General features: G+C 43.1%; 1 protein-coding gene and 1 long non-coding RNA gene across 4 annotated transcripts; one reads left to right on the forward strand and one right to left on the reverse strand.

Moving 5' to 3' along the window:
- The first annotated feature begins 103 nt into the window (after positions 1 to 103).
- RAD51C (RAD51 paralog C) lies at positions 104 to 17,984 on the forward strand. Of its 3 annotated transcripts, none has more exons than XM_030462637.1 (9): positions 104 to 270; positions 1,415 to 1,673; positions 1,789 to 1,877; positions 3,103 to 3,236; positions 6,215 to 6,346; positions 8,627 to 8,693; positions 11,783 to 11,843; positions 14,076 to 14,136; positions 17,702 to 17,984. In XM_030462637.1, the coding sequence occupies exons 1-9, from the start codon at positions 153 to 155 to the stop codon at positions 17,801 to 17,803; spliced, it is 1,023 nt and encodes a 340-aa protein (XP_030318497.1). In that variant the 5' UTR covers positions 104 to 152; the 3' UTR covers positions 17,804 to 17,984. The 3 variants fall into 3 exon arrangements, with proteins under 3 accessions (XP_030318497.1, XP_008490574.1, XP_030318498.1); XM_008492352.2 differs by lacking the exon at positions 1,789 to 1,877 and adding an exon at positions 1,935 to 2,101; XM_030462638.1 differs by lacking the exons at positions 1,789 to 1,877; positions 14,076 to 14,136 and adding an exon at positions 1,935 to 2,101.
- Positions 17,985 to 18,119: 135 nt separating this feature from the next.
- On the reverse strand, positions 18,120 to 25,775 carry LOC115599359. The gene is made up of 3 exons (XR_003988338.1): positions 25,489 to 25,775; positions 24,069 to 24,217; positions 18,120 to 18,340 (listed from the first exon to the last, which is right to left on the reverse strand). It is a non-coding gene; the product is annotated as an uncharacterized LOC115599359 (long non-coding RNA).
- Positions 25,776 to 26,662: the final 887 nt, after the last annotated feature.

A 26,662-nucleotide genomic window follows, 5' to 3' on the forward strand; every position in this document is an offset into this window, starting at 1 on the left:
GCCCCCCCACCGCGCTCCTCCCACCGAGGGGGCGTGGCTTGGAGTAGAGAGGGCGTGGTCTTCGATGTGGGCGGGGCCCGGCGCGGCCTAACTCGCCCGGGAGCCGCGGGATCGGGGCCGCTCGCCCGCCCGTTCGCCCGCTGGCCCCGGGGATGCAGCGGGAGGTGGGCACCTTGCCCCTGGCCCCCGCTCTGCGGGCCCGCCTGGTGGCCGCTGGCTTCCAGACAGCGCAGGAACTGCTGGAGACCGGTCCCTGCGGGCTGAGCAAAGGTACCGGCGCGCAAACCGGCGCTTCTCGTCCCCTCTTCCGCCAGGTTGCCTCCCGCTCCTTCCCCGCTGCGAAAGCTTCGCCCGGGGCTTCTGAGCGAGGAGATTGGAGCAGGGTTTGGGGTTTTGAAATGGTCGGGGCGGACTGAGGAGCTTGGATGTACTGAGGGGCTGTGGGGCAGATCCCTCGGAGCTCTCACTGGGCGGAGTGAATATTTACGTGCTTATCATAGAATCATAGAATCATAGAATTAGCCGGGTTGGAAGGGACCTCAGAGATCATCTAGCCCAAAAAAAATAAAAGAAAATCATCTCGAAAAACACATGGTTTTGGTAAAAGACCTGTCTTGTCCCGAGCGATAGACGTGAGATGCAGGAAAAAAAGCAACCAGAGGATTTTGCCTCTCTCCTTCCTCTGCCCAAGTGTAGATGCTTTGATCAAAACACATCTGTGGAGTCAGAAAGTTGCCTTAAGTTATAACAAGTTAAATAAGATTTGCACAGGCAGGGTCAGAAGTGATATCGATTGTCAGTAGTTTTATTATCCATGATAATCTGGCAATAGTTTTACCTTGGTGCATTCTGCTGCATTCTGGTGTCTGTGCATGCAGAGATTTGCAGGTATCATCTCTTATTCTGTGTTTAAAATATTATTTTGTGTTAAAAATAATGCATTTCCTGCCCAGCCCTGGAATACCCTGAGAATTCCCAGTAAAACCAGTGGGTGTGCAACCTGCCTGCTGGTACAGGACCTTCCTTCCTTCCAGTGAACTGAATATGATGCCACATTCAGTGCAGAACAAGGTGAATTGCTCTGCCAGATCTCATGAACCTTTATTAACAGCAGCTTTGGTTATTTTTTTATTTGCAGAGCACTTATTTTCAACTGATTTCTGAACACAAAGCACTTGGGATTCTTTTGAAAGAAGAAAAGCTGTGTGCATTGTTACATGAAAAGGATTATTATTTATGTGTTATGCTGCAGAATGATCAGGTTCTGTCAAATAAGCTGAATAATCTCTCCATGCTTTGCTTTTTGGTTTTTTTTTTCTTGTTTTTTGGTTGCTTTTTTTTTTTTTTTTTTTTTGCATGCTTTGCATTTTGTTTATAAAAATAAGATTGTGTTTCATCACCTTGACTCTTCCAGAAATTGGAATCTCCAAAGAAGAGGCACTGGAAGTGTTACAGCTTGTGAGGCAGGAATGTCAGGGGGATGCTACAAGGAGTGCTGGGGGATCAGGTGCCACCAGAAAGTGCACAGCACTGGAGCTGCTGGAAGAAGAGCAAACCCAGGGCTTCATCATCACCTTTTGCTCAGCACTAGACAATATTCTGGGAGGTGGTGTGCAGCTGACAAAAATCACCGAGATCTGTGGAGCACCTGGTGTTGGGAAAACACAGCTATGGTATCTTATTTTTAAATTACTTTTATGCAACTGAGAATCAGTTTTCTTTGTTTAATTTAACTCTGAAATGTTAATCTAACTCTTTATTTTTCTTGTTTCATGACTGCAATCCCAGTTTCTTCTATAACACTCTAACTACAGCCATGATCATGGATGTACTGCTTCCTCTTCCATGTATTCCTCAGCAGAAACGTTGCCTCAGGAGTGAGTTGGGAGCTTTCTGATGTCAAGATTTCTCTTTTTTTCTGTTTCCCATGGCAGTATGCAGTTGGCAGTAGATGTACAGATCCCGGAATGCTTTGGGGGTGTAGCTGGAGAAGCTGTGTTCATTGACACTGAAGGCAGTTTTATGGTAGACAGAGTAGTGGACATTGCCACCGCCTGCGTGCAGCATTGCCAGCTCATTGCTGAGGCTCATCAAGAAGCAGGTACAGTGCTGAGTGCTTTCCTCCTATCCAGTAGGATCAGACCTGAGTGGAACAAGTGTCCCATAGGCTGCAGTTTCACAGTTGGAGGGTTTCAGCAGCAGTGCTGGCAGTAAAGGAGTTCCTGCTGCCAGCCTTGCATTCCCACCTATATCATACCTTGAACTGCGTGGGTATGTGGAGCCAGGCTGCAGACTGAGCTCATCTTTAACAATAATTCTTAATTCTTTTACCACATGGTGATTTGTAGAGGGTTTTTTAGGCATGTGGGGGTGGGGTTGGCTTTTTCTGTTGTGGGTTTGGTTTGGTTTTTTTAAAGCATGGATCACTAATGATCACAGTTACACCAAAACCACAGCTCTGTCAGAAAAACTGGGAGATAATGTTCTGCAACACAGACAGAAGAGCAGCTGGGGAACAAGAAGGGAAAAGGCAGAATTTTTTAAGGCAATGTTGCTGCTTGAGCCCCATATTGTAAAACTGTACCTGAAATTTAGCTCCTTCCTGAGGTCAATATAATCAGGCTGCATTTAATGAAGAGTTTCATTCCACAAGTCATTTGGGGGTTTGGGAAAGTTTCTGTGGTTTATTTTATACAACAAAATCCTGTTTGAATGTGTAAAAGGACACCATACTAAATGAGCTACTGCCTGTACATTAAACAGTGGATGATTAATTCTCTCTGTTGTGCTCTGGTGGTGGTGTTCTGGCTTGAAAGTTATTTACTGGAAAAGTTCCTTTTTCAGAAATAAATTTTTCATTTTTGGAGCTCTCCCTTGGAGGCTCTGCTGTACCTATGTGCAAATGCTGGGATAGCATCTGCTCACCACCTTCTTGACTTTCAAACCAGATGGAAGGTATGTTTCCCACACTCTTTATCTTGCCTGTTTCTGGGGGTTTTGCTGTCGCTATATGTGGAGGGCAGAGTTTGTTAGGATGATGAAAGCAACAATATGCTAGGAGAGACTTCTGACTCATTTACTCATCTGTTTATTTGTTCTCAGATCATCTGAAAGCTTTGGAGAGTTTCTCACTGGAAAGTATCCTCTCTCACATCTATTACTTCCGTTGCCGTGACTACACAGAGCTTCTTGCCCAGGTCTACCTCCTCCCAGACTTCCTTGCAGAGCATTCAAAGGTAAGGGTTATCACAGCTTTACCAGAAGACATGACTCATGTTCACAGTAAAACTTTCAGGAATACTCATCTGGTACAACAAGAGTAACACCTTAATACCTCATCAGCTTGGCAGGAAAATACTGGCTGGTGTCAGTGTACACACGTAAGGCTTGTGTACAAATTATTCTTGAGTTTAATTTGCTTTTGCTGCGCCTGCCATCAGCCTGCACCTCCACTTTGAGGTGAGGATACTGGATCTGTGTTGTCACACATTGTCACATTTCTGGAAGCACCCAGTTACCATCAGCAGAACTTTCTTGTAAAGGAGTCTCTGAGCCAGGTGTGGGTGTGACCCCCGTAGTGCAGGGGGATCTGGGAGGCTTAGTGCTGATTTTTTTTTTGTCCTAGAAGATCACTGAGGACCAGAAGCATCCTGCACTGTCTTGGCATCCAGGAAGTGGCTCTTCCCCTTCTTCCCAATACATTTTCTGTTGCTACAAGCAACCAGAGCCTGCAGCTTGACTCTTGGGTGGACTGCAGCCAAAAACTTCCCTAGTACCCCGTGTCTAAGGGAAATGCTATTGTAAGGCAGATTTTCACCACCTCCCTTCCAGATTTCTGAGTTCTGCACAGCAGATCCAATCCCTAACGGGATTCAGGAAAGCTGATTTGTGCCTCGTTTCAAACTGAGCACAAACCAGGGTTGTTTGGTGAGATTGTCTCTTGCATACATAGAATTTCCATCTTTGGAAGCTGTGATGTTCTTGGAAGCACAGATGGGAGCCTTACTTTTGCTTAGTGTAGTCTGGTATTTCCCTTTCTCTGCCAGGTACTAAGGGTGCCCTGTTGTGTTTGCTCTTGTGGAAAGTACATGGCTTCATTAGCACAGTTACATGGGGCTGCAGTTCTCTGGTACCATCTGTGCTGATTATTTGTGCTTGGCCTGGAGCCAGAGACACTGAAGGTTGCAGGAGAACTATAAAACCTTCTGGTGATTCCTTGGACAGGCTATAAGTGACTTGACAGATTGTTCATTGCAGTCCAGCTCTCATTAAAATTAGTCTGGTGCCCCTGTGCAGATCTGGAGCTAGAACTGGGATCACAGGAAGCCTCCAAGATTTATTTATTTTTTTTTTTTTAGAGAGTGTCATTTGGAAATATGATTTAGTTTGAGATCTTGTGAATAATATGAAAAAGACCACAAATATTTAAAAGACTGTGTTAGAAAATATTCTTGTCATAATAAACCTAATTCTTAAGGTCTTCCAGAGGTAAGGAAATGTTCCCAAGCTTTCTCTGTGTAGCTTAATGTTGAATACTCAAGTCTACTTGTTTGCTATTTTATAACAAATGCAACTGGGAGAAAATAAACTAAGTTGCATCCTACCTGGATGTAGTCATGGGAGAGAAAACAGAGGAATATTTTACTTTAATTCTAGCTTTTTAATCTTCCTTTTAAAATTAATTTTTTTTTTTCAGCTGGAGGCCCAGGGCCATTTCACAGAGTGATGTTTGCTGCAGACTTGTATATTCCAGTCACAAAGTGACTTGCCAGTAGTGAGTTAAATCAGTAATAAAGAAAATAGGTTTCCTTGTGTTGTTTGTAATTTAGGATTTGAGTGACATGTAAACACTGTAAGACTATTCATCTCCCTTCTGTATTGCTGAAAATTTGGGTCATCAAAACAGCTACAGCAAATGAAGTTACAATAAATCAAAATCCCAAACTAATGTTTTTATAGTGTCTTGAGAGAGATGAGCCAGCAGCAGCATTGTGCTCTAGCTTCAGCTAATGATTGCTACAAAAGAAATTACTCAGCAAAGCAAACATCTTCAGGCAAGATAGATACTCAGCTCCATTGTGCAGTGCCTGGAATAAAGCATCTGATAAAATCCACATTTCTGCAATAGTTTGATAATGATTTTAGAATCTGATGAGTTGGCTTAGCAGTGACTGCAGACAGCATGTATTCTAGTTCTGGGGTGGATTTCATTTTTTGAGGGAGGAGATGGAATAAATTATTCTTTGTGGAGAGCTGATTGAAGTCCAAAGGAGGGCAACAAAGCTGGTGAAGGGATCCAGCACAGATCCTATGAGGAGAGGCTGAGGGAGCTGGGGGTGTTCAAGCTGGAGAAGAGGAGGCTCAGGGGAGAGCTCATCACTCTCTCCAACTCCCTGAAAGGAGGTTGGAGCCAGGGGGTGGTTGGGCTCTTTTCCCAGGCAACTCTCAGCAAGACAAGAGGGCAGGGTCTCAAGTTGTGCCAGGGGAGGTTTAGGTTGGAGATGAGAAAGAATTTCTTTCTGGAGAGGGTGATCAGGCATTGGAATGGGCTGCCCAGGGAAGTAGTGGATTCTCCGTGTCTGGAGATATTTCCAAAGAGCCTGGATGTGGCACTGAGTGCCATGGGCTGGGAACCACGGGGGGAGTGGATCAAGGGTTGGACTTGATGATCTCTGGGGTCCCTTCCAACCCAGCCCATTCTGTGATTCTATGATTCTGTAAGTACAATGCTAATGGGTTGTTTTGTTTTGTTGTTTTTTTTTCTCCAGCTTCAATTCTGCAAGGCTTTTACATCCAGTTTTGTTGCTTTGTATTCTGTACCAGCACTGCAGGGATCAGCCAGCTAGCTGTAAGGGAGCAAGCTCTGAAACTGGGAACAGTCAGCAGGGCAGTTTTGTGATAACTGATGGGAGAGCTCAGGGCAGCATTCAGGTGAATGCAGCTCTGTTCTGAGCTTGTGTCTATGCATAATGCAGCACTGCACCTCACATGTGTCCTGTGTGTGGAGCTTGAGGCTCTTTACTCTGCATCCTTGTGGAGTGCTGATTGTGCCCCACGTATAAATAGAGCCTGTAGGTGTTGCACTGCCACGCACTCGAGTGTGAAACCACAGATTGTCATCATAAAACGTTACCGTGCGCTTAGAGCTCTTCCTGCTTTTCCTCACTGGTTTGTGGAGCAGTAACGGAGGTGTTGCCTTTCCCTCTGCGTTTAGGTCCGACTGGTGGTAATTGATGGAATTGCTTTTCCTTTTCGCCACGACTTTGAGGACCTCTCGCTGCGAACGAGGCTGCTGAACGGGCTGGCCCAGCAGCTGATCATCACAGCCAACGACCACAGAGCAGCGGTAAGGACAGGGTGGGTTTAAAGCCCCAGAGATCCTCCTCGGGAATAAATACATCACCAAGAAATAAGCGACTGTGATTTCTGATTGTCTGTAAATAGCACCAGAAAACTGCAAGGATGTCCTCTACATTTGCTTGGGTTAGTAAAAATAGATGCATCCCACAGACAAAACTGCTGAGGTGGGAAATTCCTGTAGTTGCCAAAAGAAGTGTAATTTGTATTAAAAGCATCCTGGGGATCTTAATTAAATGGTAGCATATCAGTTTGTCATGCTGCTTCACATCATCTTCTTTAATGATTTGGTTGGACAAGGAATGCACCTCTGGTGACTTTCCTACAAAGTGCACATTAAAATGCATGAGAGTATTTAGCAGTTCCAACATCATTTTCCACTCTTTGTTTAAAAATAAACTGCTGTCTTAGCAGAGGAACTGTTCTGAGGGAGGAAAACCACTTTATCTGCTAGTTTGGGTTGCTGGTATCCCTGGAAAGCCAGAGCTTCCTCCCTGAGCAGTGTTTTTACATCATTTACCCCAGCATGGAGGCCAGCAGATCTGTAGCCAGCAGATGGCACTCAGAAGCTACAGCTGTCCCACAAGTTGTCTTGGCAAATCTTGTACAGCCCAGGAGAGCATTGTTCAGGAACTGGAGCTTACACCATCTCAAAATGGTGCTTGTAGCTGTTTCCAGGTGACTCGCAGCTTTGTCACCCACAGCTTGCAGGTGCAGTTGGCTTTTGTTCCCAACTGCTAAAAATAAAATAAAAAACCCTCCCTTTGTGCTTCCTGCAGGAGGGGAAGGAGCAGAGCTCCACGTTCTGCTGGGTGAAGTGATGGGGCTGGCTGGTGGAAGTGTCATCCTCTGCCTTGTCCTGACATGAATTATGAATCCTCTTCCTGCAGGCGTGGGCACCAAAGGGAGATGACTGTTCCTGACTGCCTGATTTGCACCCTGTGCTCTCACTCATTAATTGGCTACCTGGTGACCTTGAACAGGAGCAGCTGCCATTATTCAGTTGTTTGGGTTTTTTTCTTTCATCAAGGGAAGCATAAATAACTTATTTCTATTGAACAAGCAAGCAGCTGAGGACAAACGCTTGCAAAATAAATCCTGGTGAAAGCAGCAATCAGCCACAGAGCTTCAGAACTGCCTTAGCCCTGAGTAGCCCTCTTTTTAATTTTTGAATTAGTTCCCTGTAGCTTGCAAACAGTCTAAACAGTCTAAATTCAGCTTGCATGCCAGAGATTGCTCATTGGGTGGCACAGCTGGGCACTTGGATTGCTCCAAGATGGTACAAGATAAATTCCTTTAGTTTCTAAAGCTGAACTTGATGGTTTGTGCCAGGATGACCAGCCCAGCCCTTCCCCAGCAGTGAGGTGGGGCTGTTATCCTCCATATATGATGAGTTACTTTTTCTAAAATATGCAATATGTCTCTTGGGGCTTTCAGCTATGTAAATGTTTTGATGCCTACCCCATGTGCTCAGTGGAATTCCTTACTCCAGCACACTTCCTAACTGTGCAAGTAAGAAATCACACAAGGATCTCAAACAGTTAAAGCCCCTAGGGCTTAGGATAAGTCCAATTTTTTATTATTATTATTTTTTCATTTTTAATGAACTTTACCATTAATATTCCTGGCTCTTTTCTGTCTCACCCACCCCCATTTCTACCAGGGATCTAACCTAGACTGTCTGTGAACCTCCCACAAGTGCTTCGTGCTGCGAAAACACTCCCCCGCTCTGTCTGTTCACTTCCATTCTGCTTTGTATTGTACCCACTTGCACATTTTTAGACTACAAGGTGCAGAAATCCTGTTCATCACTAGGCATGTGCATGTTTTCAGCACCACCACCAAGTTCATTTATGCTCCTGACTGAAAAGCTGTCTCTTCACAAGAGGGTTAGTCCAAGTCACCCACATCTCAATGCAGATCCAAGCAGTGTTTAGTACAAATCCAGTGGGATGTGCACATTGTGTAGAGTTTGCATCCCTTGGAAAAGAAGACATTTAGGGTTTTTTAAAGTCTTGAATGGAATAAGTTTGCTTTCCATGCAAACTGAAAATACGTTTTGCAGGGTTATTTTGTTTTGGCTCTTGAGAAAAGATGAGGCACCTTTACAGTTTCTACTTAAAACAGAAGCTTCATTACAGTTGGCAGGAGTTTTGTCTGAACAATTGTTTTACTGGTAAAAGCTTTTTTGAAAAATCCCTCTCTTCTCTCCCCACCAGTATGCTTCTGTTCTGGAGACTTTCTTGTTTGCTTCTCTTTCCTCTTCTAGGTAGTTCTGACAAACCAAATGACAACAAGGATAGGACAGAACCAGTCCACATTGGTACCTGCTTTAGGTAAGTGTTTAATTTGTGAGTTGAACACAGAGTTAATCTTCAGATATATGGCTTTCCTTTTTTGGGGGGCATTGTATACAAGGAAAATAATTTTTGCAACTATTTTTAAAAATCCAGCTGCAGCCAGGCCAGCTAAGGAGGCCACTACCCCTCCTGGAGGTGACTCCTCCATCCTAAATGCTGGCTGAGCTGTTTGGTTTTGCCTCCCTATCCATTTCTCCCAAGAGTGGGCCAGGTAAGCTTGAGCTATTTAAATAAATAAACATCTAATAAATCAGGTAATTTAGATTGAAACAGGCCAATGAATGATCATATAAAAAATGTAGGGGTGGACCTGGGGATATGAAATTTCTACCAGGATTGTGGTGCTGAACAGGTTAAAGCACTAACAGGAGAAACCAGCTTAATAGTTACACACCTCAAACTATGCTGCAATTTCCTAAATTCCCTGAGAATCATTCAGTGCCTCTCCAGAGCAGTTTAAATTGTTTATTTTGCCATTACACTTGAACACATTCTATTACTTATTTGTGAAGGCATTTCTTATTTGCTGTATAGCTGGAACTCTCTGCCCATTGCTCTCTACAGTTTTGATGCAGAGGGAGGTTCTGGGTGGGATCTGCCCACAGTGAGTTTAAGTGTTTTTTACAGGCTGCTCAATTTTGCCCTGTAATGAGCAGAGTAACCTCATCTAGACTCTTCTGCTGCAGTCACAGGGGAAAATGGAACAGTTCTTTTGAAGTAGAGATTGTGACAAATTAAGAAAAAGCTCAGTGGTTGAATCTTATTTAAGGTTGTAACTTTATATTATTTTATGATGCACTGAAAGGGCACAAATTCTCTATCCACACCTTCAGTTTCTGTGAAAAAAGTAATTCCCTGGGTCTGGAGGGGTGGGAGAAGAGGAGGACAGGACAAAGAAAAAGATGTTCTCAGTGTCTGTGCAAGCACTGAACCATTTGACACAGATGTAAGATAAAATGAACAAGTACAGACCATCTCCTTTGAGAATGTGAAGAATGTGGAATTTTGAGCTGTGCACACAGATAAAGACCCAGCCTCTGCTATCTGACCCTTTTTGTTAGTTTTGCCTCTTGCTCTCTCTGATACATTATTTTTGGCAGCTTTTCTGGCTGCAAACTCAATTAAAGCTAATAGGTGCTGTCTTTATTTCAATAGCTCTGTTTGAGAGCTGTTGTGTTCATAGAGTCATAGGGACAGCAAAGAACATGCAGCCATATGGAATAGGTTACTCAAAGGTAGCTTGTATTACCTTGAGCATATTTTCTTTTACAAACATTTAATTTGAGATAACCTCACACTGACCATAAACTGATTGTGAGTCCCAGAAGAATGTGTGTGTAACCACATAGTATAATTCAACTGTGTAGTGTGTACTCTTGGAAAAATGAAAGTTTGTATTAGTTGTAAGAGGTATTCCCTTCATCCTAAACAGAGATATCTCAAGCTGAGCATTTCAAAGTGGCACAAAGATGTGAATTTATTCCATCTATTCATTCTAAGTATTAAGCTGGTGGATTTAAAGGTGGGTTTTATGACCCACTCTGAAAAGAAGCTATTTCAACAGTTTGATCATACAGGCTAAAGGACCTCCTGCTCCTCCATGGCTGATTGTAGCCAAAGGAACTGTTGCAGGAGGCGTCAGCAGCAAAATCCCAAGTAAAATCAATCCTATTGCCTCACCTAAATAGGTTTTTCCCCCATTGATTGCTAAGCCTTAGAAACAGCCTTTTCTAAGATTTCACAAGCACATTAATCTCTAAACCCTTATTCCACTTCCTAGCAGAGGGAAATTCTTAATTATGGAAAAAAAAAAAAAAAAAAGAGCACAGATGCTGCAAGGTATTAAGAGCTTTAGGAAGGAGACAGCTTTCTTCCCCACTAGTGGTAGCTAAGCTGGGTGTTCCTAGACATTTCTACTGGATATATTTAGAAAGGAGGTCAAATATTAATCTATAGCCAGTTTAACTGGGAAATATCTCATTTTACAGCAGCACTTTTCTCTCCCACTTGATACAGTTGGAAACATTCTGGTGTGGAATTTTTACCCATTGTAAAATGTGTTTTGATCTCTGACTTGGAACCATATCTGAGAGCCAAAATCTTTAATCTCAATTTAGATATAGTAGAGCAAAGTCTGGAAAGATGCCTGGAGGGTGGAGGTCTTCATTACAATTGAATTTTATTTTTTTTTTCTTCTCCATGCTATAATGAACACCAGAGCACGTGGGGCATCTCCAAATGATGGGGACCAACAAATGATATGGAAGTTACAGGACTGTGCTCAGGTGACCAGGAGAGGCTTGCAGCACTGTAACAAAATGACTGCTTTAAAATGCAATCTGGTTTTGGACTACTGACTGTTTTCCTGTGCTAAACAGAGAAAAACACCCAATAAAACTGTCTAGAAATTGACTGAGCTTGTGGTCAGGTGTGAACTGAAACAGTAGGACTGTTTCCACTGAAATAGGAGAGCAATCCAGACCTCCTTCTCTGTTTCCACCACACTCCCCTGCCCCTTGCTTTTGGTTGTGTTCTTTTGCATTTTGCTGTCAGAAACAGAAGACTGCTTCAGGGGCCCTTAATACTTTAATAATCATTTACTTTCTCCCAAAGGGAGTGATGTTTGCTCATAATTATGCCTGAGAGACAGAACATCACAATTTTGAGGTAGGATTTAGACATACTCACTAGACTTCTTCAGTAGTAATTAGAAAAATCTTTCTTCATGCTGCCTCAGTTTTCAAGATTTGTTTAGTACTTGTCCTTTAGAAGGTATCTAGAAAATCCTTGCATGAATATAGAAGTAGTGCATTGGATTTCTCTTAAACACAGTGTTTTTAGAGTACAGAGGCTAATTGCCTCATTATATTTGATAAACAAGCTGTGAAATCCTCGCTCAAATGAAAAAGATGTGATTCATTCCTGCAAGAAAGGTATACATGGTTTAACCTTAGTTTGGGTTTTGTTTGGTTTGTTTGGAAGCCTTGTCTAATTCCAGTTCAGTTTAGTGATGGTTCCAAGAGATAAATAACAAATAAAATGGCCTTTCATTTTGTGTCATCCAGGAGAAAGCTGGGGACATGCTGCTACTGTGCGTTTGATCTTTCACTGGGATGAGAGTCAGAGGTGAGTGAAAATTTGGGGCCTCAGTGGCACCTGTTTAGGCTATGGAATGGACTGCCCGGTGAGGTGGGAGATTCTCCGTCCCTGGAGACATTTAAAATAAGACTGGATGTGGCACTCAGTGCCATGGTCTAGCAACTGCTGCGCTGGGTCAAGGGTTGGACTAGATGATCTCTGAGGTCCCTTCCAACCCGGCTAATTCTATGATTCTGTTGGACCTTTGTGCTTCTGAATGCAGTAGGATGGTTCTGCAGAACCGGGCAGCTTTGCAGATACCAAGTTACCATGACCTGTAAAGAGTTAGAAAGAGAGAGGCATTTACTCCCAGAGCAGAGCTGACCTATGGAAGATGATTTTAGAAGCCCAAAGGAAAGAGGATGATAAAATCAATATGAAGTTTTGTCTGTTGCAATGAGATCTTTTCTGTTTCCTGGTTGTTTTTTTTCCCCTGCTCACTATACTCCAAGCTCACTTCTCTTTCCTAGTCAGCTAAATTTGTCTTCTATAAAGTATTGCAGTGCAGTAACATAAGAATCCTTGCTTCACCTCCCTCATCTTCTGCAAACAGGGAACAAAAATGCAACTGGAATGTTGCTGTGCATAATTTTGCTTGTTAAACTTGAAATAGAAAAGCAGTGACACTTTTGTTTGAAGGCAATGCAGAATGATTACAGCAGGCTGTTTAATTTGGAGTTAAATTAACATCACTGGTTAGTTAACAGCCTTTATAAGAGAGAAGCTGCATCAGCATAATGATTGCAGAGTGAACAAAAGTTAATTTTATCTATCAAAAGTGAAAAGCTTTTCTTCTTCTGCAACACAGGGAGGCTTGTGGATGCTGGTTCCAGAAGGCAAGCCAAAAATAGACAAACATGTTTTATTTACTGTTCTAAGTATGCAGCTAATATGGAGCAAGGCCTGCAGAAGCAGAGCAGTGCTGATTACAGCTGCCTGTCTGTAAAAAGCAGAAATTGCTGGATTCTGTTGCATATTTACATGAACTCCCTATACCTGATGATCCATCATGGTTTTCATGTTCTTGGTTTTATTATTAGGTTATTGAGGCACCAAGATGACCATTTAAGAATCAATTTGCCTTTTTTAAAAATTATTTTTTTATTTGTGCTTTGGCCAAATATGATACCTGTCTTTATTTCTACTACTGAAAATGTCAGAGCTTCATTATAAGGGTTCTCATTGCTCTGAGGAAAGATCCTGTTGAGTCAGAGGGATGCAGCAGAGCTCCAGCTGAGCACTTGTAAAAAGCATGGCTGCTGGAACTTCAGATTTAAGCTGCTTTGGAAAGTTTAAGCCCCCACTTAAATGTTCTGAGGAATTCCCTGTGTAGCTAATATGAAGTGGCAGTGTTCCTCAGGCTGTAATTACGTCCTCTTTAATAGAATGGCACCTCAGGGAGGGAAAAAAAAACCCCAAAAATAATTAACAGGATCTTTGGCAGGTGTTTTGATAGGGAGAGCAGAACACTTTCTAGAGAAAACATACAGAAATGTATGGTTTGGGAAGGTGGGCATGGTGCAGGTTTAGCAGCCCTGGCACTGCCTGAGAAGCCCCTTGCTTTTGAGCTGCTTTTCAGTCTTCTGTTTGTTATCCAAGCATTATCACTGGACAAGGTGCTGTACAAACAGAAAACCCATTGCTTGGGGTCTAAATCCAGAAAATCAAGGAAGTGTTAGAGGAGAAATACAAGAGCAACAATTTCCTCAAGGTTATGCTGTATGTCAGTCCAAGGTCAGGCTTATAAATAGAATATTTATTCTCCTTCTCCATCCTGCAGGTCATATTGACAGGCTTGTGAAATCTCTAGGAAAAAAACCCCTCCCTAGAAGTATTTGAATTCTTGAGGGTATCTCCCAGTTTTAGAAGGTCAATGAACAAATGATTGCTTAATGGAGTAGGAAAGAGTTGTGCTCAAAACCTTTTTTGCTTGTGTTTTAAGGAAATGGCATTGGGAATTAATGAAATACTGTAATGAAACAAGACTAATTAATCATTCATTCTTTGTAGTAGGTCTACATATAAGCTGACAGGTCATATAAGTGTGGGAATTAGGCATCCACAGTTTCAATGACCTATATAAAAATGCATAGATAAGAATTCCATTGGTCATCTCCCCCATGATTGTGGGAAAACTTGGGGTCTGGTCATTGGGTTACTTGGATTTTTTTACTATTATATTCACTGATCATAATTACCTATTTTTTTTTCTTTAACCAGGTTGGCAACATTGTACAAATCACCAAGTCAGAAGGAGTCAACCATTCCATATTGCATTACAGTTAGTATTTCTTTTGGGATGGAGATAGAGAGATGGGAGCAAGTTGTTATCTGTAAAGGAATTTCCAGACACATAAACAAATCTGAGAACAGTTTGCTTCCTTAGTGTTGCCTCCTGAGGGTAACCAGTAACACTGGGATGGCTCCCAGTTAATGAATATTTTGCTCTTTAGCAAAATGACCCAGCTTGTTAGTCCTTGTAGATTTGATTTCCAGGCAGTCTGTCCCCATCTGTTCTTCTGCTGCTACTGCTTATTTTATCTGCCCTTGATGTTAACTTCTGGCCTAAGTGCAATTACAGAGAACAATCATGCACTCTCTGAGCCTTCATTTTGAGAGACCTGAGCAAGCCAAGCTGTTTTTCCCTTTGCCAGGTAGGTTGTTGTTTCCCAAGTGGCTTTTCTCTGCACCTGCTCCTGTGAAATTTATCTTTTTAGGACAAAGGTGACCAGAATCACAGAGGGTATTGCAGAGGTCTCACCAGTGCTTTGTGCCATACATATTTCCACATCTCTCCTATAAGTGCATGGCCTGATATAACCTATGTTGTATTTATCTCTGTCCTCCCTGTGGCCCAACAACCAGCCAATATATTCACATTTTTCTCTTCTGTCACTACTGTATGAGGAGTTCCAGCTTATGGCTGGGCCCCTTATTCATCCCTAGCTAAATCCTGTGATTATTTTCTTTTGTGCCATGCTTAGATACATATTAATGAGAATATATACTCTCTAAGCTGTATTTAGGCTCAAAAAACCCTCATCACTCAATTCTTAGATCCTCAAATATCAGATACTTAGGTACATGCCATAACTATTTGCTGTGTGTCCTCATGGAAACACGTTGCCATAGCATTTACTGCAGATTTTAGTGCTGCCATAAGATGAGATCTTCAAACTATTGAACAGAAATCAGATTTTTGTCACTCCTGAATGTATCCACCTGGACAGAAAAAAAAAGACTGCAAAAATACAGAGATTCTTAGTTCTGTAAAGACTGGAAGGGGATGAGGGACTGCATCCCAAGGTTGTTTGGGTCATGTGATGTGAGTCTGCAGCCCTTTCTCTCCAGCTGATAAAGAGATGGATTTTATCTATCTAAAGACAGTTTAATTGCCTTTTTCCTTTCAGTTTTAATGCATTATAAACCAGCTATGCTGTTATCTTCTGTGTGAATGCACACAATCTTGAAATACAGTTGAGAGTGTGTCCTAATCAAAGATTAGTAAAAACTTAAGATTATCCCTGTGTTTTTTCTCTTAATGCTGTTGAGCTGCTTCACCAGATGGTTTCTGTAAGTAAAAAATGTATTATGCCTGTTTCTTTCAGGAAATTCAGGTCTGATGGTAAGAATATGCTGTTATAATTTCTCATTTCCATCTCTGTAGTTAAGATGGGAGCTGTAAATACATCCTCAGCATTTCCAAATCTGATCTTGCACATCTATCTATAACCAGCATAGGAAAAAAAAAAAAGATAATTAAAAAATTAATAGATTCCTTAAGCCTAGATCCCCAAAGATGTTTAGGCCTATGCAAAGCAGACACTTTGGTATCACTGACTAACTGGGTGCTTGCAAACCAGTGGAGAAGTGTGTAATTTAGTGCCTGAGCTCCAGTTCTCTTTCAGCTCTGTCCTTCCCAGCACACTGGCAAATCAGTCCCCACTTCTCAAGTGTGGAAGCTGTGGAACACCTATCAAATGACACAGAGTTTCTTTCACAGGCTGATAAGGATTCATTCTTAAATGCAGAGCATAAAAATGTAAATTGATTTATGCACAAGGGAGTGAGTAGATCATCTGATTCACCTAAATTTCCCAGATAATGTGACCTGGTTTTTATATCCTGAAAGACAAGAGGCACAGGGTAGGAATTGCCAGTGTTTCCCTGAACTGTGGAGGGTCTGCCAGGCTAGCAGTGAGAGTACTGCTCAAGTAATCAAGCCACCTACCTTTGTCAGTCTTGATATAGCCTGTAGAAACCAGGAAACATTTAAGAAAATTCAAAATTTTCCTCTCTTCCATGAGCCACCTTCTCTCAAGGCTCAAAACCCACTGACATGCTTGACAAACACACACAAAATGATTGTATTTTCAAGATGCTCTGCCCAGAAAGTCCATGCCTTTAAACTAAATGTAAAACATCTATACTAAGCAGCCTAGTTTGTCATCTGGCCTTTATAACCATTGGAATGCTTTCCCTGGGAGTCTAGCATGCTGGATTAAGTGGATTCTTGGCTACAAATCCACCTTTGTGCCTAAGGGAAATGGCAGAGATTAGACACAAGCAACAGTGAAACACTAAACTTGAAGATTCCCCATTATGCTATTTAGAATTACACTTGAGCTGCTTATAACAGCTGAGGGACTGCACAAATTCTGCCCTTGTGGTACCCCTTGCTGCTTGTTCCTTTAAGCACATAGCAGGCTGTGTGAGGTGAGGCATTTAGAAACAGAAATACAGGGATGGGAGACTTAAGCAAAACATTTTTAATTGGATTTTTGTTTTGGATTGATCTTGGCATGGGAGATGCTGGCATTTTAGAGAAGTCACGTGGCCAGTTGATAGTAATTCTACCTGCTTCTTTCACACTTCACCAACCTTAAATGTCAGCTTTCCTGAAATGCTCTCATCCCCACAATGTCTCTACAAGAGTGTGTAGGATCCCCAAAGCAATTTCTTTTTCTGATTAACCCCTTTTGCTTTCTAATTCTGCACTGCAGTAAGAATCTTCAGAGCTGTCAGAGTGCTCCCAGCACACCATTTGTCTGGAGATGGGAAGAGAGTTCACAGAACATCTCAGTTTCTCCATCTGCATTGATGACATGTTTAACTAACTGATTTTCCACATCTTTCATATTTTAGTATCTTTTAAGATCTTTGAATTGTGAGCCAAGGTTACAGAAAATAAGAACAGTTCTGAGCCAAATAGATGACTTTAAGCTCCCTCCTGGGTAGTTTTCTCTTCTACATTTAGTTCTTGGCAGTTAAAAGGTTCTCATCCTGTTGTGTCCCATAAATTACTATGCTGAGGGAGGCTGCAGTCTAGAGACTGATTCAGATAATGCTGTTCTTTTACAATGTCTCATTGATGTTTTCAGTTCATTAAGTAGATGCCTGAAATAAAAATATGCTAGGTTTTGGAAATTCAGTTTTGTGTCTGAAAATTACTGCAGCAATTAATCCAGTCATCTCCTTGCTCCTGCTGGAGCTTGGGTAAGGGCTGAAGGATTAGGCTTTTAATTTGTTTAAATAGGCAACATAAGTTAATTTACAGAGCAGCAGCACTTCATAGCCATAGGGGTTACTAGTGGTAAAATGAAAATGATGGCTGGGATGGTGAAAATAAAGGATCTGTGAAAAATAAAATGAGGAGGCACAGTTATGAGTTGGCATGGGTGTTGGAAAGCTTGCAGTTCTGAGCCTAGCCTGGTCTATAAATGTTTTGTGGCTGCTCATCTAAAATAAATGACAGCATCATAACTTATTCTGATCTTCTGGGAACTAGTTACTCATGGTTTATATCCACACAAGTCTTATTGCATGATTTTGCTTATATGTTCCAGCCTCATGGCTTCAGAGATGTGCAGCCTCCAGCTGTCACTCAGGAGGCAGAAGGGACTGAAATGAACCCTCGGAAACGGCCACGGAGAGAAGAGGAAAAGTGACAAAATGTTACAAAATGTGTGCTCCAGGAGAACAGCTTTGTAGTGAACAGGCAACCAAGAGTAGCCTGAAAGACTACAATTCCTGCTCTGGATGTTACTTTGACATTAAGGCTGCAATATGCAAGCTTCTGCCACAGGAGATTGCTTTGTGTATGGCACAGTTTTATAATAAAAAATTATGTTTTCTATAATGAGGCTTCAGCTCTTTGTGGGGAGGGATGGAGAATACTATTTAAAAAAAAAAACACAAGTGTGAGTATCTAATACAGTACATTTAATGACACAGGTCTTGGTAATTCATCTGGGTTTGTGTGTATCTGAATTTTAACAAAGTTTTGTGTAGCAATCTGTTCACATGCCTCAGCCCAGGACAGAAGGCAGTGGAGCTGCTGATGGATGCTTTTAGATGCCTAAATGCTTTGCCAGATTGGGGCATGAGCCCTTACCTGCTGCAAAGTCCTTGTTCAAGGACAATGAAAGCACCGTTTTGAACTTCACATCTATCTGGCATCTAACAGCAGAGATGAAACACAAGATCTGAAAGACAAAAAGATTTAATCCAGAATTACTAGCTTAGTAAGAATATTTTACTTTCACCAAACTGCTGCATAGCCTTTAGATTCCATGTTTTTGTTTTACCAGAGCATTCAGAGTGATTCAGTAGTGGAGATTTTTTGTGCATGTGGCTTCAGTAAAGAGGAAATTCAGGCTTCATAGACACCAGCAATATATTAGCAGCTCCAGATTGTAAAACAAATGAAAGAATGAATGTACACTGAAAATGCAGCAGGGTTTGACAAAACCTCTATTTATTAAGAGAAAACAAATCAATAAGGTTACAAGAGGAGAAGAAAGGTACTGCAGTGCAAACCAGTAATTACTTCAATTATGAGAAGTATTTGTCTGTACACATGACCCTTTTCTGGCACAGTGCTTGATAATGTTATAGCTGAAGAAACTCAGCCAGGAGGCTAAATGGAGCATTCAAGTTGTGGGAGTCACTATCTTTAATTTTTAATATAGTAACACTAAACTGACTTTGCCTCAAAACAAAATTCAGTGCTGAGGCTGAGTCACAAAACCTCTGTACTCAAAAACCTGCAAAAAAAAAAAAAAAAAAAAAAAGTGGCAGTGATTTTTGGATCATTACAGTGTTTGGGTATAAATTACATAATAAAATATTAAAAGGAGAAGTATTCAACTGCCATGCAGCAAACCAGGCTGTGTCAAAATCTCAGAAGAGTGAGTCAGGGAGAAGCTCTCAAGCAGGAACGACAGGGAGAAAGGAAGGCAGTGGGATTTGTGACTCAGACAAACATTTCAGTGCAGGAGACACAGGCAAACAAAAGGATCCTACTGCATGTGATGTCAGCAAGCAAATGCTCCATTTGGGAATAACAGCTGCCTACGTATTGCTGTGCAACAGGGGGGAGCCAGCACAGCACACATGCCTACGTAGCCACAAGGAAAACCATCCATTAAGGATGTTGTAGCAATATTTTAAGCAGCACTGCTGGTTGCTAGTGATAGCTGCTCTCTAAAGTGCTTGATATTTATGGAAAAATCCATTTCTCTCTATTTACTGTGTTCTGATTTAATAGCCTCCACACGTTCTTCATGTGCAAGGAAAGTAAGGACGTCCCCACTATACTATTAATTTCAGCTGACTGGGGGTTTTTATTTTGATTGGAGTGAGAGTCTCATCCAGAAGCCCCAGCTGAAATGCTGATCCTGTTATACCAAGATAAATTGTTTTGTCTGAGTAAATGTTAGATCTTCCAGTATTCCAGGCATCATTATTAAAATAAAATAATTGCATTTTTACTGATTAGCAGTGGGAGGTACAAAACATCCAAAGGAAACACTGGACATTTGCTATGCTGAGATTTTAATTTTTTTTTTTTCACATTGAAGTTATTACAAACTGCAACTCTGCAGAGCAGAGCTAGAGAGAAGGATCTTTTGGAGGAGACAAAATGAGATGAAATGAGCCAGATTTCATTCTCATCTGCTGGAGACAAGGAAGCTGTTCCAGGCTTGGAATTGAATATAAAGAAAGAATATGACCATTGCCCCACCAGTAAATCTTCCAGGGGAAGCTGGTATTTTCTTACATGTGCCTGGAATTCTCTTGCATTTCACAGCTCAATAGTGAGTTGAGTGAGAGAATTTTATGGCTGCAGAAAATGTAAGATTCTAACAAGGAATGCCACAGCACTGCATCAAAAATAAAATAGGTGGTTTGATTTGCTGCTTAAGTCCCAGTTTTCTGAAGGCCAAGAGTTTTAACTATCATGCTGAGTTTAGAATTATTCCATTTTCTTGGGAAGACATTTACTTGTGGTGAAGGAACCTGCTTGGTCACCACAACAAGAATACAGTATCTACCACAGGGCTTGGCAACAGGAAAACACTGTGGTCACAGTGCATTTCTCAAGCCCAGAATCCTCTCTTGAAACTCTTTAGTTTGGACAGGGAAAATAACAATTTATTTTTCCTGATTTCATGTGCTCTGCACATTTTCCAGTATGAAACACTGAGAAACCAGTTAGCTTCCAACTAGAATAAATCTGAGAAAGAACAGAGAAGAAATAGCTTAGCTGAAGGTAAAAAGGTGTAGCCAAGGTTCAAGTTACACCATCAAAAGCTGGTATTGAAATCAATTACAAACTGGTTGACTAATGTGGAAGGAGACCCAGCTGCTGACCTGAATGTTGAACACAGTGCTGAGAAAAGTACCTTTCAAAAATAACATCCATTTTTCTGTTGAATTTCAGTTACTGTTCCTCTAGTTATTTTGAGGTGATTAACTTAGATTTATTCAAAGCCATTTCATGGATTGGTGACAAAAGTCAGTCATTACTCCTTGCCTTTTTAACCCCTCCCTTTTTCTGAACAAAAGAAGATCTATAAATTAGAAGAACAAGTCATTGTGTTCCAGCTTCTCAGAAGAGATTGTGTTTACCATGCTCAGGATCATAATTATTTAGAAAGGCACATTAAGCTGTATCATATGATTTTAGCACATGCTAATTCTATATGGAATATGTTTACTTAAGTTCTGAAGTCTGATTTAATGCATTCTTGCCCTAAGACAAGAGTACAACTGGAGGGAAAGTGAATAAACAGAGCACTTACATCGCAGCTACACAAATATTGCACATAAAGGAAATAACACTTCTTTTTCCAGGATGAGAACCAGAGAAGGTAACTGGGGATTCCCAACCAGTCCAAGCACAACAGCCCTGCTAAGAGCACACAGGCAGGAGCCTGGCTGAAGAGGAATGTGAGGGAGCTGGCAGTGCCTGGGGGCTGTGAGCAGCCTGCCCAGCCCTCCTCTGCACCACTCCTTCCCTGCTCCAGGAACCAGTGCCAGCTGCTCCATGTTCCTGGGCTTCCCCTTTCCCTGGCTCCTCAGGCTGTGTACTCAATGTCTTGTGGCTTCTAGCCATAGAGCCATTTGGGATGATTAGGGTCAGGAGGGTTGGCTTCCCTTGGCTAGTGCAAGACTGCTGCATTAATGTTCTGCACTGAGGAATTAAATCATGGGGAACTGGCCCCCTTCCCAGTACTGAATTTCACCCACAAATGCACCCACTGTAAGCTACTGTCTTGCTTCCTACAAGAAAGGAATATTCATACAAGATACACTCTTTATTTATTAGAACCTGAGCCCTACATGGCTTTAACCTTACCTGCAGAAACAATAAGCAGTAATAAAAGTAGTATATAGTTCAATCACTACACAAAGCAAGAAACCCTCCAAAGGAGGCAACCAGGCTGGTGAAGGGACTTAAGCACATATCCTATGAAGAGAGGCTGAGGGAGCTGGGGGTGTTGAGGCTGGAGAAGAGGAGGCTCAGGGGAGACCTCATCACTCTCTCCAACTCCCTGAAAGGAGGTTGGAGCCAGGGGGGGGTTGGGCTCTTTTCCCAGACAACTCTCAACAAGACAAGAGGGCAGGGTCTCAAGTTGTGCCAGGGGAGGTTTAGGTTGGAGATTAGAAAGAACTTCTTTCTGGAGAGGGTGATCAGGCATTGGAATGGGCTGCCCAGGGAAGTAGTGGATTCTCCGTGTCTGGAGATATTTCCAAAGAGCCTGGATGTGGCACTGAGTGCCATGGGCTGGGAATCATGGGGGGAGTGGATCAAGGGTTGGACTTGATGATCTCTGAGGTTCCTTCCAACCCAGCCAATTCTATGATTCTATGATTCTCTGAAACACATCAGCTTGTGTGCTGAAAGGATGCATAGCAAAGCACAAAATCCCACTAAGTCATCCTTCAAGAATTACAGCCAACACTGCTCATTTTATTTCCAAAAAATTACTTGCTGTAATTTTGAGGATCCCTGCCCCTCATCTCCCTGGAGCAGTAAAAGGAAATTCTGAGGTTGCTGAAGTGGATTCAACCTTACCAAGAAGATACTGGGCTCTGGTGTGCTGGCTGAGCTCATGATTTGACAACATCCAAACCACCTCACCCCGTGCTCTGTGGTCAGCTGTGTTTGCTGTCAGCTGGGAGTGCTGAGGCAATCCCAGGGCACCCATCTGCACACACATCAGTCAGTCAAAGGTTTTATGACTTAGCAAATTTTTCTGTCTTTGCCTTTGTTAATTTGTGCTTTGACAGTGTTCCAAAACCTGTTGAGTCATTGTGAAGGGCTCAGCTTTCCAGCAGGTCTTTCTTTCACTTACTTTTTTCCCAGCAGAATTCCAAATCTAACTAAAGAGGCATGAACTAAACATCCTGTTTCTCACTACTGATAATTGAAAGAAACCCCTTTCCTAAAGATGGCTCTGAATGGAAGGCTGAAAATGGAATTTTCCTTTGGAATGGGATTGGAAATTTCCAGTAGAGCTGGAAATGGGATACAGGCCTGAAATCCTATGTTTTTCAAGGATGAAGATATTTTTTAAAAAATTATTATTAAGGTGGAAAAGCTGACTTGACCTCAAAACCCTTTTCTTTCAGAAAGAAGAAAAAAAAGAGAGAAAGAAATAAAGATAAATCTGCTATTTAAAAACATCCTACTACAGTACTTATCACAATATTGCAGCATCTATCAGAGGTATCTTAAATATTGTCAATCTAACCTTAACACTCCTACATATTTTCTACTTGTCAGTGCACAGGAATCACTTCAAAGGGTTACAAAAAATTAAAAAGCACTTCTTTTTGCACTTCATACAATTCAGGTCATCTCCCAAAGGCCTGTTAAATCCTGCTTATTTCTCACCAGCAAAATGAGAAAGAGGAAGACATTTTAAGGCTAAAATAAAACAAATTTCTTCTGAAACAACACTGTGAAACCTTCTTTTTAAAAAATGAAATGCCATGAAGCTGGAAAAGGATAAAAACACCTGTGTTTCCTTCTCAAGGTACAAGCCTTACCTTCTACTTGAAAATCTGTTGCAAATCAACAATTTCAGACTAAAAATTTTACAAATTGCAAGTTTATTCCACCACACAGGAACCATTCATCCTCCTGCTACCCAGCAACTCAGGGAGCACCAAGGCATTCTAAATTTAGCTTCCAGAGTTACTGAACACTAAAACCATTTCATAATGGTACCAAATACACCTCTCACAGATTAGCCCTTCACTTGATAATGAACTGTATTTAGAGCTTCCTTTTCTGGCCAGAAGTAAGGAAGAGTGTGGCCACCTCCTGGGGTAATTGCCCACCCCACTGTCTCCACAGAGCAGAGTGCTTGCAGGTTCCTGGCTGCCTGGCTCAGCCATGCCACTCACAGCTACCATATGCTCCACGTTGCAGGTTATTAAGAATGGTTTTTCACCTTCCCTCCCAGCCACAAATGTCAGCATGGCTTAGAGCCATAAGCTCTTCATTCCATACTGAAGCAAAACAGTGCCAAGACTTGACAAAGTATCCCAAGCACAAAGTTCTACCCTGTTTCATTTTAATTAGTGTCCTTTGCAATTAGTCAAAGGATGAAAAGCACATAGGGACTGCCAAGATGAATCAAGGACATCTGGTAACTTTAACATTTCAGCATGAAAACTGGTAGGTATTGCTCTTGTCTATGTGTGGTTTGAAACAACTAGAAAAAAATATATATGGTTAAGAAAGGTTTAAGAAAAAGATTATCTAAATGCTTTTGAATCTTTTCTGGGATGGGCTTAATTGTTGTTTGTCATACAACATGAATCTGATCATGCATCTTGTTGAATTAGCTCTTACTTCCCTCTGATACTGTTAAAACTGGAATTTTTAGAATTGAGATAATATTACTCAAAGGTTACCTGGATTATAGCTCCTCAGAAACTCCAACAGCCTCTGATTTACTAGTGAAAAAGAACTGAAGATGAACTTAAAACTGTTTTTGTGGTGCTTGCATTGAACTGCATTCTCTTGAGGCTTGTGACTCACTGATGATGCAGTATACACAAACCTAGGGAAAAAAACAAAATCCAGCAATGACATCATCAGCTGCAACTGTGGGTTATCTCTTCAAAAAGAACTGCAATGTTTTTTACCCTTCAACCCCACCTGGCATTGCTAAATAAATGAATGCTAAACTGAAAACATATAAATGGGGTAATGAAAAAACAAGAATACTTCTGAGATATCCTTTCAGGAGAAGCTATGCATTTTCCTGTCACTTTAATAGCTTCTGGCTGTGAAAGACTAAGACTAACTGTGACAATCACATTTTTAACTCTCCTGGCTTTTACATATTCACAAGATTGCAATATGATCAGTCAATGCAGTTACTGGAAATATTCTAAAATGAGTTTGGCTCTGAAAGAACAATTCACCAAACAGAAGGCAGATTTACAGCAGCACCTGACATGGAGAGGTAATTACTACAACGCAGAGAACAACAGGTTTCAGGAATCTACTGTCCTTGTTACAATCCATTACCATTTGAGGCTCTTTTTGCATACCAGCCTTGCATTTTGCCCATTTTTCAAGGTATATCTGACATTAAGGATATCATTCCCTCCCATGTGTACAAGCTATTTATAAATATGTGACAACTATACCTGCTCGTTGCTGGTATTTATGGACCCGATAGCTCTGAAAATACCTTTTCAGCAGTAATTAATAAACCAAGGCAAAATGCCTTTTACAAATTCAAGGTGTTTATCAGACAGCAGTAGAACATCAGCTCTAGTTTGACTCCCACTGACTGGTTATAACTTCAAGGTCTCATTTACTGTAATATCTTCAGCTATTTATGAACTCCCCTTTGCCAGAGCATCCAACGTGTGGATGCTGTGTCACATTTCATTTATGAGACCATATGGCTATTCATTCATCTGCCGATCTTGAATGTAAATTAGCGGCAGAAGTTTTCTTCCTAAGCGTGCAAAATCGGTAAATACGACCCCAAAGCTCCTCGTCCCGGGAATACAGCGTTTGGAAGAGGCTGTGAAGCCCTTGGGGGGGGGGTTCCCAACCCAAGGCGGGAACCACCCCGACCCGGGCAGCCCGGGGCCGCACACGCAGGGTTTACAGCGAGGATATAATTATTATTATTTTTTTAAAATATCGTATGTTTAATTGCAGCTTTCCCTCACGCTTAACCCACTCTGATTTCAAAACCTCTCTTGGGAGCCTCAGTCTTGGCAGTCAGCCCGGGGCTCCGCGGGGCAGCGATGCCCCCGCACCATGAGGTGAGGCCGGGCCGGGCCGTCCCCAAGCCCCGGCCCCGCTTACCCTCCGGCCCCATCCTGGCAGGAAAACGGGAGCCCGGCGGAGGCGACACCGGCGCCGGAAACGATGAGCGCAGGGAAATCCTGAGGCAGGGATTAGGTAATAGGGAATGTGCTCTCAGGTTTCCTTCGGGTTCCTGTGAGGAACCTACGCGTCTGGCTGCCTTCGCATGACTCATCACATCGGCGCGGCTGTCAGGCGGCGTGCCTGCCTTCCACCTGCCTCCCCCCCGGCTCTTCTCGGACCGTTCGGACGCTTTTCCCTCCCACATCCCCTTCTCCGTCCTCTCCCGCCGAGGGTCGAACCGACCCCCGGCCCGAACGCCCCCCGACTCCCTCAGGGCCGCCCGCGCTCCCGCCGCTGCGGCGTGCACACGCCCACCCCCCTCCTCCCCCCTCCCGCGCCGTGCGCGCCCCCGCGGGCCGGGCTCGGGAGCGCGCGCGCAGGCGGGCGGGCGGGCGGGCGTCGGGCAGGGAGCTCTCTGCGGGCGCAGTGCTGATCCGGCCGGGAATGCGAAGCAATGGCCGCGGGCGGCTCGGGCAGCGGCGGCGGCAGCGGCAGCAGCGTGGAGGAAAAGACCTACCGCCGTTTCCTCGAGCTGTTCTTGGGAGAGTTCCGCGGGCCCTTCGGGGCAGAGCCGGCGCCGGCTCCCCCCCCGGCTGCCGACGCCGTGGCCGCCGCTGACGAGGACCCTGGGGCTGAAGGAGAAGCGGGAACGACCGCTGAGGCGGAGGAGAGTGAGGGTGACGCCGGCGACCCTCAGCCTCCCGCCCCGCCGCCGCCTCCTCCGCCTCTGCCCCCGCTGCCCCGACCGCTCTCGGAGTACATCACGGAGGAGGAGGTGGAGGGCGAGTGCCTGGACCTCTGCCTGCAGCAGCTCTACAAGTAGTGAGTGCCGGGCTGAGGGGAGAGGGGACGGGGAGAGGGACTAAGGGGAGAGCGGGCGGGGAGAGCGGCTGAGAGGAGAGTGGCTGAGGGGAGCATCCTGAGGGGAGCTGAGGGACACTCCCCCTGTGTGGGGTTGAGGGGATCTCCCCTGTGTGGGGCTGAGGGGATCTCCCCTGTGTGGGGCTGAGGTGAGCTGAGAGGATCCCTCCTCTGTGGGGCTGAGGGGATCTCCCGTGGGGTGGGAGGCGGGGGCAGGGTGTGGGGCTGAGGGAGGTGTGTGGGGACGGGG

Source organism: Calypte anna, chromosome 19, assembly GCF_003957555.1.
Source record: "Calypte anna isolate BGI_N300 chromosome 19, bCalAnn1_v1.p, whole genome shotgun sequence".
Classification (NCBI taxonomy): Eukaryota; Metazoa; Chordata; class Aves; order Apodiformes; family Trochilidae; genus Calypte; species Calypte anna.